This window comes from Drosophila serrata, unplaced genomic scaffold, assembly GCF_035046125.1.
Source record: "Drosophila serrata isolate PLE 108 unplaced genomic scaffold, ASM3504612v1 contig_184, whole genome shotgun sequence".
Lineage (NCBI taxonomy): Eukaryota > Metazoa > Arthropoda > Insecta > Diptera > Drosophilidae > Drosophila > Drosophila serrata.
In genome coordinates, this window is record NW_028257082.1 from 3618228 (window position 1) to 3633699 (window position 15472).

The 15472-nt window shown below is 44.6% G+C and overlaps 1 protein-coding gene across 1 annotated transcript; it reads right to left on the reverse strand.

Annotated features, from left to right (window-relative positions):
* Positions 1 to 881: 881 nt before the first annotated feature.
* On the reverse strand, positions 882 to 15157 carry sca (scabrous). The gene is made up of 4 exons (XM_020958937.2): positions 14260 to 15157; positions 10379 to 10781; positions 3083 to 3613; positions 882 to 2956 (listed from the first exon to the last, which is right to left on the reverse strand). The coding sequence occupies exons 1-4, from the start codon at positions 14712 to 14714 to the stop codon at positions 2021 to 2023; spliced, it is 2325 nt and encodes a 774-aa protein (XP_020814596.2). The 5' UTR covers positions 14715 to 15157; the 3' UTR covers positions 882 to 2020.
* Between the last annotated feature and the right edge of the window lie 315 nt (positions 15158 to 15472).

Here is a 15472-nt window from a genome sequence, read left to right on the forward strand (position 1 = left end):
ACCCCAAGTAGGATCCGGGAATGAATTTAAAAGCCACTTCTCCGGCGGGGGCATGGGTAATGGGACGACTGGCCGAATCCGGTTTGTTGTCTCTCTATAAATAAATGTCACAAGTTTTACATTTCGAACACTCTCTCCAGTCGCTGTCAATTTGTGCGCTTTTTCTCTCTGATTCCCTCTGTGTGTGTGTATCGCATTTGCATAACAAAATTGCTCTGCATTTCTCATTTCAATGCGATATTTGTAGCATTTTTTACATATTTTCTGCTTTTTTTCTTCTGCTTTTTTTTTGGGGCACACACTTTGAACTTTCCTTACGAACGACGAACGTCGAAGTCAGAGAAAGAGCCAGTTATCCATTTGCAGCTCAGCAAGTTTTGACTGCAAAATGTCAACAAAATAAATGCATAAATAAGGAGATCAGCGTGTCAGGCCACGCCCACTCAGTGAGCGCCGCGCCCTTCGTTTTAGGAGGTCTCAATATAACGAGATGATGAAAAATGTTTGAGTTTTGCATTATTAAAGTTCTTGGCTGGCAGTTGGCAACTTTTCACGTGCTGATAAATGGCCCCAAGCACTCTCCATCCTTCCTTCTCTCCCAAGGAAGGAAATCAGAAGGGGGGGAAATAGGGAAAATGGGGAAAATACGGAAACTATTGCGTCTGCACTTCGGGTGCAAACATCTTTCAATTGAAATATATATATATCTCCATTTCCGTGTTTGCTTATACGCGAGTGAGTGAAATCCGTAGCATACTTTTCCGCGCGCTCTCGAAAGGGGGGAGAAAAACATCTTATAATTAAAACATTTTAATTAATATATTGAGTGCGGACTTCACGCACTTTACTTCCCCTCCACACATGATTAAAAGATTGCCATATTTTCTTTACGGGTTTTTCTTTTCACATCAATCCATTTATTGTAAAATGCGCCGGTATTCAGGACCCAAGCGGGGGTCTGGCTTCCCGGCTTTCCGGCTTTCTGGCATTTCCGTTTTCAGTTGCTTAATTTACAGGACATAAAATTAATGTATACATAATAATCATATAGTTTATAACTTAAGTGCTAAATGCAATTAATTAGCTCTTGTGGTTTCTGCCCCGCGCTCTTTTCCTTTCTTGTTTGTTTTTTCTTTTGTTTTTGGTATATGCAAAACGGCAGAAAATAGTCATTTGTGCTTCTCATATAAACTGGCATTCTGCTGTCACTATTTCTGACTCGATCTCTTTGGCATGCGACTCTCCATCGGTTCTATTTTAAGGGGCGGTTTCGGTTTTAGGTTCGGGCTTAAACTTTGACTTGGACTGAAGCAGACACTTAGCAAGCACGGAGAAACTATTTTATGGTACAACAATTACAAGTACATTTTTACTCAACGCTATTCCTAGTGGTTGTATACCTCATATGACTGATATGGTGGCCTTAATAGCTACAACTAGAACCTAATGCTGCGGCAAGTGATCCGCCGTATATATGTATATTTATTATTTGTCTGAGATGGGCCTAAGCGGAGTAGGCCTCTTTTACACATTACCACTAGATTAGCTTTAGCTTTAGTTTTAGTTTAAGTTTTAGTTCTATCTTTAGGGATTTATTGGGGGTTGGGGATCGATTATGTCTAGACATTAACTCTGCACTCTCTCAAATGATATGCTCCCGCTGGCTCCATGTCTGGCCTGAGCCACTTGCTGCTGCGGAACTTAAGCCTCTATGAGATCTTGTTGAAAGACCGAAGAATCGAATATGTATACGGGTGGAATATGGGTGGAACGGGTTGGGTCTCTGGTTTGTTGGCCAACTAAATTACGCATACGCCTAGTGTGAGTGTAAGCTCCGTTCAAAGATTAATGCTACAACTTAGGTCTGATCCGCTGATTATTTACACTGGCGGGGATCCTGCCGCGGGATCTTTTAGATCTTGTAGACAAACAGTGCCCTGCCAACTATAGTAGGCATGGCTCTGGTGGTTCACTGTAGCAGTTTTCCCCCCTCCGGGGAGTTGGCGGGAAAACAGCTCACTTACGCCTGCCTTTCGGTCACGAACTGCACCACGCCGCTCGGCTGCGTCGCTCCCGTCGTGGCTTCCGCCGTGTTCGCTGTCCTGCTTGCCACCGTCGGTGGCGCAACGGAAGCGGAAGCGGAAGCGGAAGCAGAAGCGAAAGCGGCGGGAGCGACGCTCGCTTGGCACTCGGCGGCGGACAGACGCTTGACCAGCATCCGGCTGGACTTGACCGCGATCCATTCGTTGCGAGCGGCATCGAACCAGGTCAGGCCCAGGTTGTAGCGCCCATTGAGATTGGCGTGCTGGCAATGAGAGAACCACCAGCCACCCTCATAGTTGGCAGCACAGTGCGTCTGCGAGATGTCGCGATCGTCGTCGATGGCGGAGAACTGCATTCCCTGCTGGTAATTGAGGGCATCCGAGGCATTGCCCTTGTAGGCGCCAATCTGGAGGCGATAGCCATCGGCCCGTGAGGAGATGTAGAAGCGGGCATACTCCGCCACCCAGACATTGTCGTAGATGTCCTGCATCTGCACCTGCAGCCGGCTGCAGTTGTCCCGGGTAAGATGGTGCAACTGCTCGTTCCCAATCCAGAATTCACCGCCAGGCGTGCCGAATCCCTTGGCATAGTCCGCCCAGGAGCGGTTGAAGTCGGCACTGCCATCAAAGCGACGCTGCACTGTCGTCCAGCCATCGGCAGTGCAATGGGACATCAGGGGATGACGCTGACCAGCGGGTGCAATGAGATGCAGTCCATCCGCCTCGGTGTGCACTTCGCTGCAGTCATGGGGCAGCTTGTTGATAATTGCCTCATACTGCGTCTCCACATTCTCCAGTTCACTGACCAGGGTCTCAGCCAGGGCGGAGTCTATGTGTGAGTCCTGCTCCTGGTCCTGATTCAGCTGCAGTTGCTGATGATGGGGTCGCTTGTGGGGCTTGTTCAAGTGCGAGAGCTGCAGGAGAGCAAGAGAAATAAAAGGAGAAAGTTTTAATTAGTGAGAAATCAAACAATATATTACTTTTCTATCCAATACAAAGTTCTAGTAGTTTCCAAATGTGATCCTAGTTCAAGTACCCACCTTGTTCTTCATCTCATCATTGACCAGCGACTGCAGGCGATCCACATTGGTTCTCAGCTGGTCCACATTGGCTGTCAGCTTGCGCATGCCCTCGCGCTCTTCCTGCAGGACACTCACACTCACGGCCATGGCCTGCAAGGATCGGGCTGCATTCTTGCCCTCCTCACGCACCAGACTCTGCTCCGAGGTGATTTGTGCATTGGCAAACTCCAGCTTGGAGATCTCGTGCCTCAGCTCTGGAATGCTCTTGTCCATCTTCGTCTGCAGTCCTTCGACATCCTCAAGCAGTTCCAGCATGGAGGTGTGTAGCTTGTCCAGAGCCGCAATCTGGCTGCTCAGGTTGAAGTTGGCATTGGCAATGCGATGCTGCTCCACCTCGATGCTGCGCACACGCTCGTCGATGTGATGGAACCTCAGCTCGTTCACCTGGCGGCGCAGGTTGCGTTGGGAGAGCTGCAACTGATGGATCTGTTCGCTCTGGAAGCGGCAATGACGTCGCTTGTGATCGGCAGAGAGTTCCAGGCCATTGGACTGGAAGGAAGTAGATGAAAAGAGGGAAAAAACTTAGTAAAAATGAGGTACGAAATCGTAATTATTAACTCTAGTTTATCTTTTCAAGTCAAACATGTTAAATTTAAAGTTGTTTCTGGATGTTTTCCCTTAACCCAGTCTTCCCAGACAAATTTCATTTAATTTGTTCCTATTTTATTTCCCAAAAGAAAGTCATACACGAGAATGATGAGCGGGAAGTGCTTGTAAGCTGGCCGAGATTCTTTTGTTACTCGCGGCGAGGATTATGTGCTGGGAATTGAATGCTAAATCCATTTATTATAAATGCATTTCATAACCAGGCAGACAAGCGGAGCATGTTGCATATGGGTGGGGCGGATGGGATGAGCCAGGAGGAGCATGAAGCGTGGAGCGTGGAGCATGAAGCCTGGAATCTGCAACAATAATGTCAGCTGCAGCAGGGCTTGCAGCTCAAGCTGCAGCTTTGCCCAAAGCGTGTAAATCCCCGAAGCTGCTTGATGCCGCCTTCGCTGGATTTGCATCCCCCTTAGCCGGAGATGCATCCCTTGGCGCTCGGTGGTAAAAGCTGCATAAATTTCCACATGCATACAATATGCATAGAAATAATTTTGCAGAGTGACAGCGACGATGACGACGACAGCGATAGCGACAGCGTGGAGCTGTTGTAGCCGTGTAAACCAAGGTAATGCCATTTGGGTCACATTCATGGCGTTCTCAATGAATGCATAGCCCACATCGCCAGAGGATCTGTGTGGGTTCTTAGTATCTCTCCCACTCGGTACGTTTTTCTGGTTATCCTTTCATTCACGATTCTCGTGATGGCCATCCGTCATAGAAATGTCCCCGAGTAATTGACTAATAAAGGATGCTAGCTTGCTGGCAGAAAGTGTCCTGCTAATGAATGCAATGAGTGTATGAATGGAAACCGTCTGTGTTTGTGTCGCAATTGTGATATATATATATATATATATATATATATTCCTCAGAAAAGGGTAACGAAAAAAGTAGAAGGGAAAGATAAATTAATTACTCATTTTAATTCCCTCTTTCAAAGCTTTTCCGTTTGCCTTGACCCTGGCTTAACTGACAAAAGAAAAGTCACTTTTCCCCAATTAAAAGAGAAACTCTTCATATTGAAATTCCTCTTGATTGACTTTCTTTATGCATATTATTCCTCTTGGAAAATAAGTAAATAATATGCAAAATATGTTTATTAAGCCTGCACTATTTGGCTTCAAGGAAAATTCACTCAAATTGATTCACTGTTTGACTTACTCCGTCCGTCAGAGATACGCGGAACAAGTCACACGTAAATGTATTTCATTTTACGAAATATTTTTTGGCCAGCATCACACACCCGTGTCCCCCCGAAAATCAAATTCAATTATTCGTTTGGCGAAAAAGGCAACAGAAGATCAACAGAAATATGGAAAATATTCATGAATATTTATGCCCGAGCTGCGTTTGTGCCTCAATCGACGGCGGCATCGAACACTTTGGGGGCTGCTGGGGCCAGTGTGTTTTTTTGGCGCTTTTCCTTTTTCCCCGCTTTCCCCGTTGTTGTTTTTTCTCTCTTTTGTTTGCTCTGCCTTCACGCACGTTCCATAGCGGTCCTTGGGCTGCGGCTCCCTGGCGTTGTTTTATGTGAAAGGTCACGAACGCGGCTAATACGACACGTTCGCGTTTTATATGAACTCTGGCCGAGACGGGAAGTGGCCATCAAAACGGAGAAATCCTCAATATAACATATATATACGGAACGAGCATATATATATGTATATATATATTGAAGGCGAAAAGGTGCCACACTGCTCTGGCATATAAATTTCGCCCATCAACGGTATAATTAAATGTGATTTATGCAGCTCAAATTTCCCGCAGCGGAGACACAACTTCCAGCAAACAAATGAATTTTCTTTTCTGTCTGTGTGTGTGTGTGTGGCCAATGGCCGCGTTAATTGAAATCGAAATTGAAGCATAAATATTTGAAGTGTTTTCCGTGTACCCAAAGATTGCCTGTGTATCTCTGTGTGTGTATGTGTTAAGTAATAAACAAGGGAGCAGGAAGCAGGACCTGCTGAACTAATTAATTTCCATCCATAACAAAAGGACCGCCTGCCTGGCTCATGGATTAAAAGTGAAAATTTTACATGCCATACTTAAGTGAAAGCTAACAAGGATTTGCTATTAGCGCGACAGCGATTCCAAAGGGGATGCGAATGGCTGCATATCGCATAGAAAAAGAGCACAAAAATCTGCTCCTGCTTCGTCCTGCTCCACGGCGAATTGTCGTAAAAATTTAATAGGACTTTTGTGCGATGCTTGAAAAAGTTACGCTCAGCACAAGATAGGGCAAGGACGAGGGCGCCACAAAATGCCATTAAGTTAATGCGCATTCGGGGGGGCAGTAGGAAAAGCCTGTTCTCGTTCTCTCTAGGACATGACCAGGACGACCTCAAAGTCAACGTCAACCTGATCCCTGGCCACAAAAAAAAAGAAAGAAACTGGCAGACGTGGGCATAATTTCCAACTAACATATTTCTACCACAAAAGCACATTTAATTTTTTTGTTGAAGCTTCTTAGAAAATTGAAAAGAGGCACTTGCTGGGAAATCGGAGACTCCTTGAGCCTCCTCTGAGAGGAGAGTACCCTGTCAAATGTATCAATAAACATAATTTCACTCATGAAATAAATATCAGGTATATAAGAGGAATATTCTGGCTGAAAAAGGGCTAACACAAACATCGAGCTGCTACTGCTCCTGCTCTTGAACAATCAAACAAATTGCCAGCAACAGAAACAGCAGCAGAAGTGCCAGTTGAAGGAGTATAAGGAGTATACATATAGAGAGAATGGATGGTATGTAACATGAAACAAAAGCAAAACAAATATCAACATAAATAAGGTAAAAATGTTTGGATGTGGAGAGTCGGGGTTTGGCCTTAGTTTGTGTGAGTTGTATTCTGAAACCGAAACCAGATCCTCCGTGTCAGACTGCCTTCGGGGTGTGCGCCTGCTCCAGCTCCTGCTCCAGCTCCTGCTCCTGCCTGGCATTTGTTTGCCCTGCTAATTTAACAGCCAGTCTCTCATGCGTACAATATACCTATGCCCTAGCCCAGGGAGGAGCATCAATAACCAATGATAAACATTTGCGTTCCTTTCTCGTATCGCTCGTATCTCTGGGCCCAACTGTTGCAAGTGACAGCTTTCATCAAAGCCATTTGTTACATAATGCCTGGACACATAACACATGTACATATGGAAGGCATCATCAGTCCTGCAGACAGTTTGCAATTAGAGTTGTGCAAAATATATATTGAAATCCTGCCTGTCCTGTCACCTGCAGATGCTTTGCTGTCACCTTTTTGGGTCTTGACTTTTGGCCAAGTTTTATTTGGGTATTAACTCAAGTCAGTTAATTATATTTCCCCAGCAAGAATATTCAATTATGTTTCAGAGTGTTTACACTGGCCAATTGCTAAGGGATATGTGATTTTTATCTTTCAAGAATGCGCCATAGCAACCTTTTGGCATATTTTCCTGGTTTTCCCTTGGTTTTCCCTTATTTATTTATGTTTAATATTTCTTCGAGGCATTTCTTGGAATTCAGTGTCTCTGGTTTCTGCCTAGAGTCGTCCCTAAAGGTTTTCTCTGGTTTTTGCATAACTTTCAACTCCCACGCCTTTGTACAGTATTTCTGTACATTTTTGTTGTATTTTTTGTGGTTCCGACTAATCAAATATAGAAAAGTTGATTAAATTTAACCAGCCACACACACACACCACCACCACCCACAGACCCAAAACCAAAAGCATTTTTGTCTATTTTTTCTGGCTCTGGTATTCCTTTCTCGTGGCGGCCACCTGTGCAATTTTATTGTTTGTATTTTTATTTATTTTGTTGCTACTCTGGCTTGCCTGTTATTTTATTTTATTTTTTTGGCTCCTCTTTTCCCTTTTTTCCCCATCTGGCTTGGCCTTTGTTATCTGCTCTCTGGTCTTTGTTCTAATTTAACCTAATTTCTGCTTTGCTGCGCTTCCATAATAACAATTTTCAAAAATTGCTTTTGGTTTTGCTTGTGGGAAAGTACTGAAACTGGTTTTTGATGGTCAAAAGAAGGGCTCTGTGGCCTGGGAAACACAAAAAGAAAAAAAAAAGAGCCAGCAAAGTAATGAAAAGGATCAAATTGTGCTGAAGCATCGCGAGCATCGAGGGAACAATGTGGAGATACACAGAGGGGCACAACTGATTATCGGAGCACTTGAGAGCATCTGCTCCATCTCCATCCAAGTCCGACTCTCCGGCTGCCAAAAACTTGGCAAGACAGGAGACAAAAGGCAACAACATGGAGCCTGCTCCTCATCCTCCTCCTCCTTCAGCTGTCCATCAAACTGAACTAAACCTAAGCCAGTTCTTGGAGCAGCTGGCGACTGGCCAGTGAATCCCCCCACTGCCATCGCTGCCTTTTGGCCGACGGGCGATTAAAAGGTGATTTCCTGCCTTTTGTTTTGCAATTTTCAGCAATTTCGCTTTATATTTCGGCAACGGCCTGCCCATTAATGATATATAAACATACACAAGCTACGATGACGACGATATATGGATATATATACGAGAATGTGTGCTGCTCTGAGGTCCAGCGAAAGCGGCTTAAGCTGCCCGAGTGAACACTTAATCCCTTTTTGGTACTTAAAGGAGTCTCAAGGGTATATTGGTCATTGGGTAAGAGCGACTAAAGATGCTTCGAAATCGATGCCAAAGGAGTGTGCCTAAGTTATGGCCCAGAAATGGCTTTAATTACCAAACCAAAGCAATGAAAGAGTGTCATTTAAATAAAAGTAATTAAAACATATATAAAATACATAAGAAATTATTATGAAGAAAGCAAATTAGACCAGGAAAGAATTCATAAAGAAGACAAGTTTCTTTGACAGCTTAAACAGTTTTTTGATAGAAAAAGTAGGACTCATTTGGGATTAAATACAAAACACTTTTCCTTAATATTCATCGATTTCTTGAACTGGAAAATCCCTAAAATCTCAATTTCAAACCCATTCAAGGGGTAAAGCACATTCTTAACCCTCAGATTATATCTTATATTTTTTCTTAAATTTCTATTTCGCCCTTTTTGAGACTCTCTCGCCACATAATTGCTTTAGCTTTAGCTTGTGGAAATTTCCTTCGCTTTTGTGGGCGAACCAACCAAGACACAAAAGCCGAAATATACAATTTCCCACCGAGCAAGCGAATTTTGCTGGCAAAATAATTCCTCTAAGCAAGCAAATTTCGCTAAAGCTAAACTTCAAAGTGGAGTGAATAAAACGCTGAAGGAGCTGAGAAGTCGAGAAACGAGATCAAAACAGGTGGCAGCTGAACCAGTTTTGATGGCTGTTTTTTCTCCCCGAAAGCAAAGGGTATGGGAATGGATGAGCGGAGGGTAAAAGGGCCCCACTGACACATTTTGTTGATGGTCGAATGGCGACGTAACCGCACTCGCTTTTGCCGTATTCCCTTGCATCCATATTGGAGCGGACTACCCGACGCATAATCCTTTTAATGAAGCAACCAGGAGCTTGTTACTGGCTCCTGCTCCTGCTCCTGCTCCACCTCCTGTTTGCTGTGGCTTTACCTGTTAACAGCAGCTGCCTTTTGTTTTCACTCCAAGTTGCCCCATTGTTGCCTCGCTTGATAGTTGTTTTTCCTGCTCCCCCGCTGCTGCTATCCCTTTATTGACATTAATTATAATTAAGAAGGCAGTGGGTGTGCGTATGTATGCCCTCCTGAAATCCTTCAGCTGCAGATCCGATTTCTGACTGAACTGAGCTCCTGTTTGGAGTTATTTCCCGTCATTCACTCTAAGCCTGACACGAGTGTCCGCCCAGGCTGCAGGCCACCTTCCACATGGATGCCAGGACACTGACGAAAGGATGCCACTGATCATGGCTTCATTTGCAGCAATCTCTTTATGATGCGCCCGGGCCCCAGGATATTAAGGCATTGAACGTGAAAGCTAAGTGGCTGCCAGGCAGGCCAGGCCCGACTTTGGCATTAAATATTAAATACGACAACGTCCTGCGGTGCGTATGAGTAATTTGGGCAACGTATGTGGCAGGCCATTAAAACGCAGAAGGGCAAAAGGAGGCCAGAGTCAACCTCCCCACTCGTTAGCACATCATGTCGCTTACAGTCCTTCGTCTCCCCAAAAACCAAAAGCCTTCCCAACCAGGCTCGCTCACCTGGCGGAGAGTTGGTAGAGGGATGGTTGTATAAAATAAGGCATAAAACGGCCAGATAATGCTCCGCCAGGTTGGCGGTCGCTTTATGGGTCCCGCACTTAAAGCGAAAACAAAACAAAGCGGCGGCTCTCTTTTGGTGGCCATAAAAAAGCACACAGAGAAAAGGTATAACTCAGTGGCATTTTCTTCACAACTTGAATTATTCATAACTTGCTCACTGAGGAAAAAATGGAAGGGATTGATTAACTGACAAAGGAATTATTACTATTGAATAAAGGAGCCTCCATTACCTCAAGAATAATTTATAAAAACATAGATTTTTTAGAGTTTCCCGGAAACAAATTTACTGAATGTTTAATCAGAGATTTTGTCAATGAAGAAATTGTGTTAAATATTTAATATCCAGTACCACAACATCTTTTGTTTATTAACCACCCAATTAGTTGACATTTTTTTGCCCAGTGCATTGCCTCTTTTACCTTGGCCATTGCGTGATTATCTGATCATTAGCATAAAGTGGGTACTCACCTCCTGGCTGGCGGCTTCCTGACTGCCGCTCTCCTCCTCCACGCTGGCCGAGCTGCGCTCCTTGGGATCCTTGTGACGCCGCTCGAGCTTGACAAGAGCGTGCTGGAAGTCCTGCTCCTGCTGCAGCATCTCCTCGCGCAGCTCCTGGACATAGACCTCCGTCTGCTGCTGGCGTTCGCGCTGAGCGGCCAGCTCGAGCTTAAGCTGCTGATAGTCACTTCGGATGGTGGCCAGGTCCTCGAAGGTGGTGCTACGCTGCTGCACATCCTTGGCCACATTGCCAGCAGTGCGTTGCAGATCCACAAGCTGCTTACGTATCTCGGAGATTGTCTGCTGCAGCCACTCGACGGTTAGGCGCTCCTTGTTGCCACTCTGCGAGGACCGGAGCGTGGCCAGTTCCTCCCTGAAAACGTTGTGCAAAAAAAAACGTCTCTAATTAGCAGGAGGTAAAACGATTAAGCGTAACAATTTAATTGCTCGTACATTGGAACGGCCTGACCAGCAAATCTAATTTAAATTGACATTTTCGGGCTGTCGGCTAACTTAATTGCCAATGCGGCCTGCATGCGGTTCACTAATGGGATTTCGCAGCCAGGACACAGCGCTCTGGCGGGATGTGGCGCTCAATTTCCATGCAGCACTCAAATTAAACACTACAAAATTATTTCAAACATTCGTTGAAAACAGAACACAACAAAAATCACACAAGTCATTCGGAATACAAACTTTCAACAAGGAACATGCCGCAAAAAACAACAACAACATTGCTTAAATGTTGAAAATGAAAATGTTATAGCACTTGTGGCAGTTGCAAGTTGCTGCTACCAAAAAAAAAACAAGAAGCTCCAAAAACAGGACGCATTTTTGTGGCATTTCAGACAATTAAAGTAGTCAGTTGGAAGGAAGCTGAAAGCTGGATGCAGGAACAGAACCAGAAGCGGAAACGGAAGCACCAGCAGCAGCAGCAGCAAAAGGAGCTCAACAAATTCGGAGCGTAGGTAAAAAGTTTTGTTTTCGGGAGGCAGCGACAGGCAGTCGCTGTTGTTTTATTTTCTACTGTCAAAAGCGCACACACACACACACACAACATGAAATTTTCATATAAAAATAAAGAAGAGCAAGAAAATCGGGGGAACAAAAAAAAAAAATAAAAGAAATATAGAAAGAAGGAAAAGTTTTCTGCGCTTGGCCTGATGTACATACATCACATTTGGTTGGGTTTTTATTTCGGTTGCGTATACGTAATATTTCAAATTGTTGCATTGCATTGTGCGTGTGTGCGTGTGTGTGCGGTCGGTGGGTGTTTTTTGTTAATTTTATGACTTGGCAAAGTTTTGTGGCCCCGGCCAGACAGAAAGAGACAGACAGACAGCCGGCAGAATGTGGGTAAAGTTATGATTCCCCCCAGCAAGGGTTTCGCAATATCCTGTTTGTTGTTTTCTATATACAATATACATCATATACATACATACATATGTATGTAGGAGAGCAACGTAATTACTTAAATATTTAATTAAAATACGAGGTCCAGACCTCGGGGCCTCGAGTAGAGTTATAAAAGTTTTTGGGCGCATTAAATGCGTAAACTGCCCTGAAACTTGAAAAATAAACATTGTCGGAAATACAATTGCTTTTTTAAGCATATTTTAAAGCCTCGCAAATGTGCATTACTGTTCAAAACAATTGCTACAACAGACGCCCGATGGCCAAAAACCATCAGGACTCGTGTATTAACCTTCTCTGCTGTTATTTTTTGTATTTTTTTTGTGAACTCTCCTGGCAATTTTTCGCTTGACTGCTGCTGCACAACACTCGCCTCGCCCTCCCGCCCGGAAATACACACATAGGAAGTAACACAAAAAAAAATAAATAAAGAAACAAAAAGAAAACATGGCAAACTGGGCTGTCATTCAAGTGAAAATTGAAAATGCTGTCAATGACATGCGAGCAAATTGAAAACGCAACATGAACATTGCAATGCCGAACTTCATCGGCCCTGATTTGATGACGCCTGATTTCGTGTAGTCCTCATTTTAATTACCAAAATGGATGCAGTGCCGCCACTTTCATTCGCAGTCACTGCGAATGTTATCGAATTTACTCAAATCAACATAGCGCACAGCGGACAGGACACGGGACAGGACACACGCTAGTGCGCCCAATCAGATAATGATGTTGTCCACCAAAGCTTGGGGCTAGGCACTGGCATTCTAGGACGATTTCACTGGTCCAGGTGAATAGGGACTCGTGGAAGGACGGCGGTTTGTGGGGGCGGTGGCGATAGAGGATCACATAAACCACAACTGACATGACGTTTGACTGGCGTTTGCCTTGGGAGTTCCTGCCCTTATACATTTATGTGAGTGTCTGTCCTGTCTGGAAACACATACTCCAACGTGTTCGTGAAACAAGACACAGAGGGAAAAATCTAGCTATCTTTGGGATAGGTAAAAAGGAAAGGTAGTAAATAATAAATAAAGTCAGAGTTTTGGGAGGGAGCTTTGGAAAATTGATATATACATATATATTTAAATGGTAGTAAGTCATGTCCTACAGAGAGATGGAAATAGGTAAGAAAGGAACTCGACTTATAAAGAGGTTTATTCTTTATCCCATGACTAAAATTGGGAGATTAAGGTGCTGTTTACTGTAATCCTTTCAAAAAGTCATACTATCATATACTTTATACATAACTTTAATGGAATTCCATGATCGAAAAACTTCAATATAAGTTCTTACCTTCTTTTTGTGGAAGTAAATTTAATCCCCACACAATTTATCTATCAATTCTTTAATTTCCTAATGAAGAAAACATCTATTTTCTCTGCATGTGGCTGACATGAGCGTGTGTTGAATTATTTACGGTGTCACTGACAAAGTTTACGATGTCCACGACAGCAACAACAATGGTCTAACCTTAGCTATTTGTACAGTAAATTAAGAGTGTGCCATTTTTACGTATTTTTTACGCTGCCACAGACACAAGGCTGGCCAGCGTATTTCCACGGAGATACTCGTATTTCCGGTTCCTGATATATGTGAGTGTGTATGGTGTGTACTCTGTGTGTGTGTGAGTTCTGCTCGATGAGACAATCATTATTAGTCAACCCATGACAACAAAACAAATCACGAATGCTACGCAAACTTGGGCTGGGCTTGTGGCTCGTGTCTTTGCTCTGATTAGATGTCTTATCCTGTTCCCAAACTCCTCCTTGCTCATATATTTGTCTGAATTAAGTTGGACACAATCATGTCCCGCATTCGAATTCCTTTCTTCATTGCACTGACCCCGGTCTTGGTTAGTAGTGGAAGTGGTTGTGGTGGGGGGAAATGAAGGAAAATGTTAGGAAAAACTCTACAACAATATCAGTTCATTATCTCGCTATCAAAATAAGCAGAATAATCATATCATCCGTCTGGGAAAGAAAAACATGCAGGTCATTACGAGACGCACAGATATCTAATAATGAAGCGTAAGGATAAAGTAAAGAAAATACATCTGCTTGTAATTAATTTACAAGATAAATATGAATAGTTGGAATTTTAGTTAATTAAGCAAATATTCCAGATTTCTTTTAATTACTTGACGACTTAATTCAATCTGAAAGACATTTTAATTGGCAAAAGGAAAAAGACTTTTCTCTGGCCAAATTGGATGACTAAAAACTGTTGCCTGCTTTTGAGGGCCATCAATTCGTTGGCCAAAAGTTGCGCGACAAGTTGTACGTGACTGCGGTAAAGTTTCGAGCCAAGTTTCGAGCGAGAGCAATTGACCAATGGCAAGTCGGTCCTCCGCCCTAATTAACAATTCAAATTCGATTGGGAACCGGGAGCTAGTGAGCTCAATTTTGGCGGGACAGGTGGGCGTGCGTTTGACTTACCTGAGCTGATTCAGTTCATCGCGCAGGCCAGAATCGGCGCTGGCCGCATTCGTGGTGAGCCGCAGGGATTTGCGCAGGTTGTGCTCCAGCATCTCGTAATCCTCGCGGCGCCGCAGCATCAGGGCGCCGAGCTGTTTGGTCAGCAGGCGCACCTGGTCGCCCAGTGCCTTCTGCTCTCGCGAATCCCGCTCCTGCTCCTCATCGCGCTCCTCCTCTTCATCCTCCACAAAACGGAGCAGCTCCACGCTCGACTCTGGCGCCTCCGTTTCCGTTTTAGGCTTGACATCCTTCGATGAGGCGGTGGCCTTGGTGGCATCGCGCAACATGTTGTTCACGTCGCTGAGCACCACCACCGTGCCACTGGTAGCCGACGTCGCTGCCGTCGCCGCCAGGCAAACGACCTGCAGGATCACCGTCGCCAGCAGGATTAGCCGCAAACCATTTGAGCCTGCCATTGTTGCAGGGCAATTTAGATGCTCACGCGAAGGCTTTGCTTTGCTTTCCCTTCTCGGTTGCCACGGAATGTTTTTGGGGGTAATAACAAAAAAGAAAGGACTCGACTTAGACGGGCACGGGCACGGGCACAGGCAAGGGCGATTTATGCAAACGACTGGCACGCATACCGCCGACACACAAACTTTGAGACTCGAGACTTTCCGGCTTTCCGCTTTTTCGCTTTTCCGACTTCCCGGCGGCGTGACAGTCAAACACCTTATAAAAAGGCGCTGGCAAACAATGCTACAATTATTCCTGTAGCTCGCCTCGGGCTTAATCCGCTTTGTTTTCGTTTTCGCCTTAAACACTTTGTTGTTGTGGCCAACCGACAGTTCGCACCAAGCACTAAAGCACTTCCGGTTTATTTTCCAAGGTATGTTTTCAAGGCGAGTGGTAGTTTTTGACTGAAGCGGCGCGTCGGATGCTCCTCCTTATATAGGGCCACGAGGCCGACGCCTCGGCAGAGGTCGGAGCTCGACGAGAGAGAGCACACGAAGAGTTCAAAGGGAGCACGAAGTGGTTGCTCGCACCTGTGCCGAGGAGGTGTAGTGGCGAGAGAGAGAGCATGCAACAAGCAATCGAAGGGAGCTGATAAGAGAGAGCGCTCTTAAGAGAAGAGAAAGGGAGTAAGTGGCTGCCGAAAATAACTTATTGTTATTGTTAAAGATCATCTATGTATATTTACTCTTCGCTCTAGTAAACAAAGAAAAAAAATAAA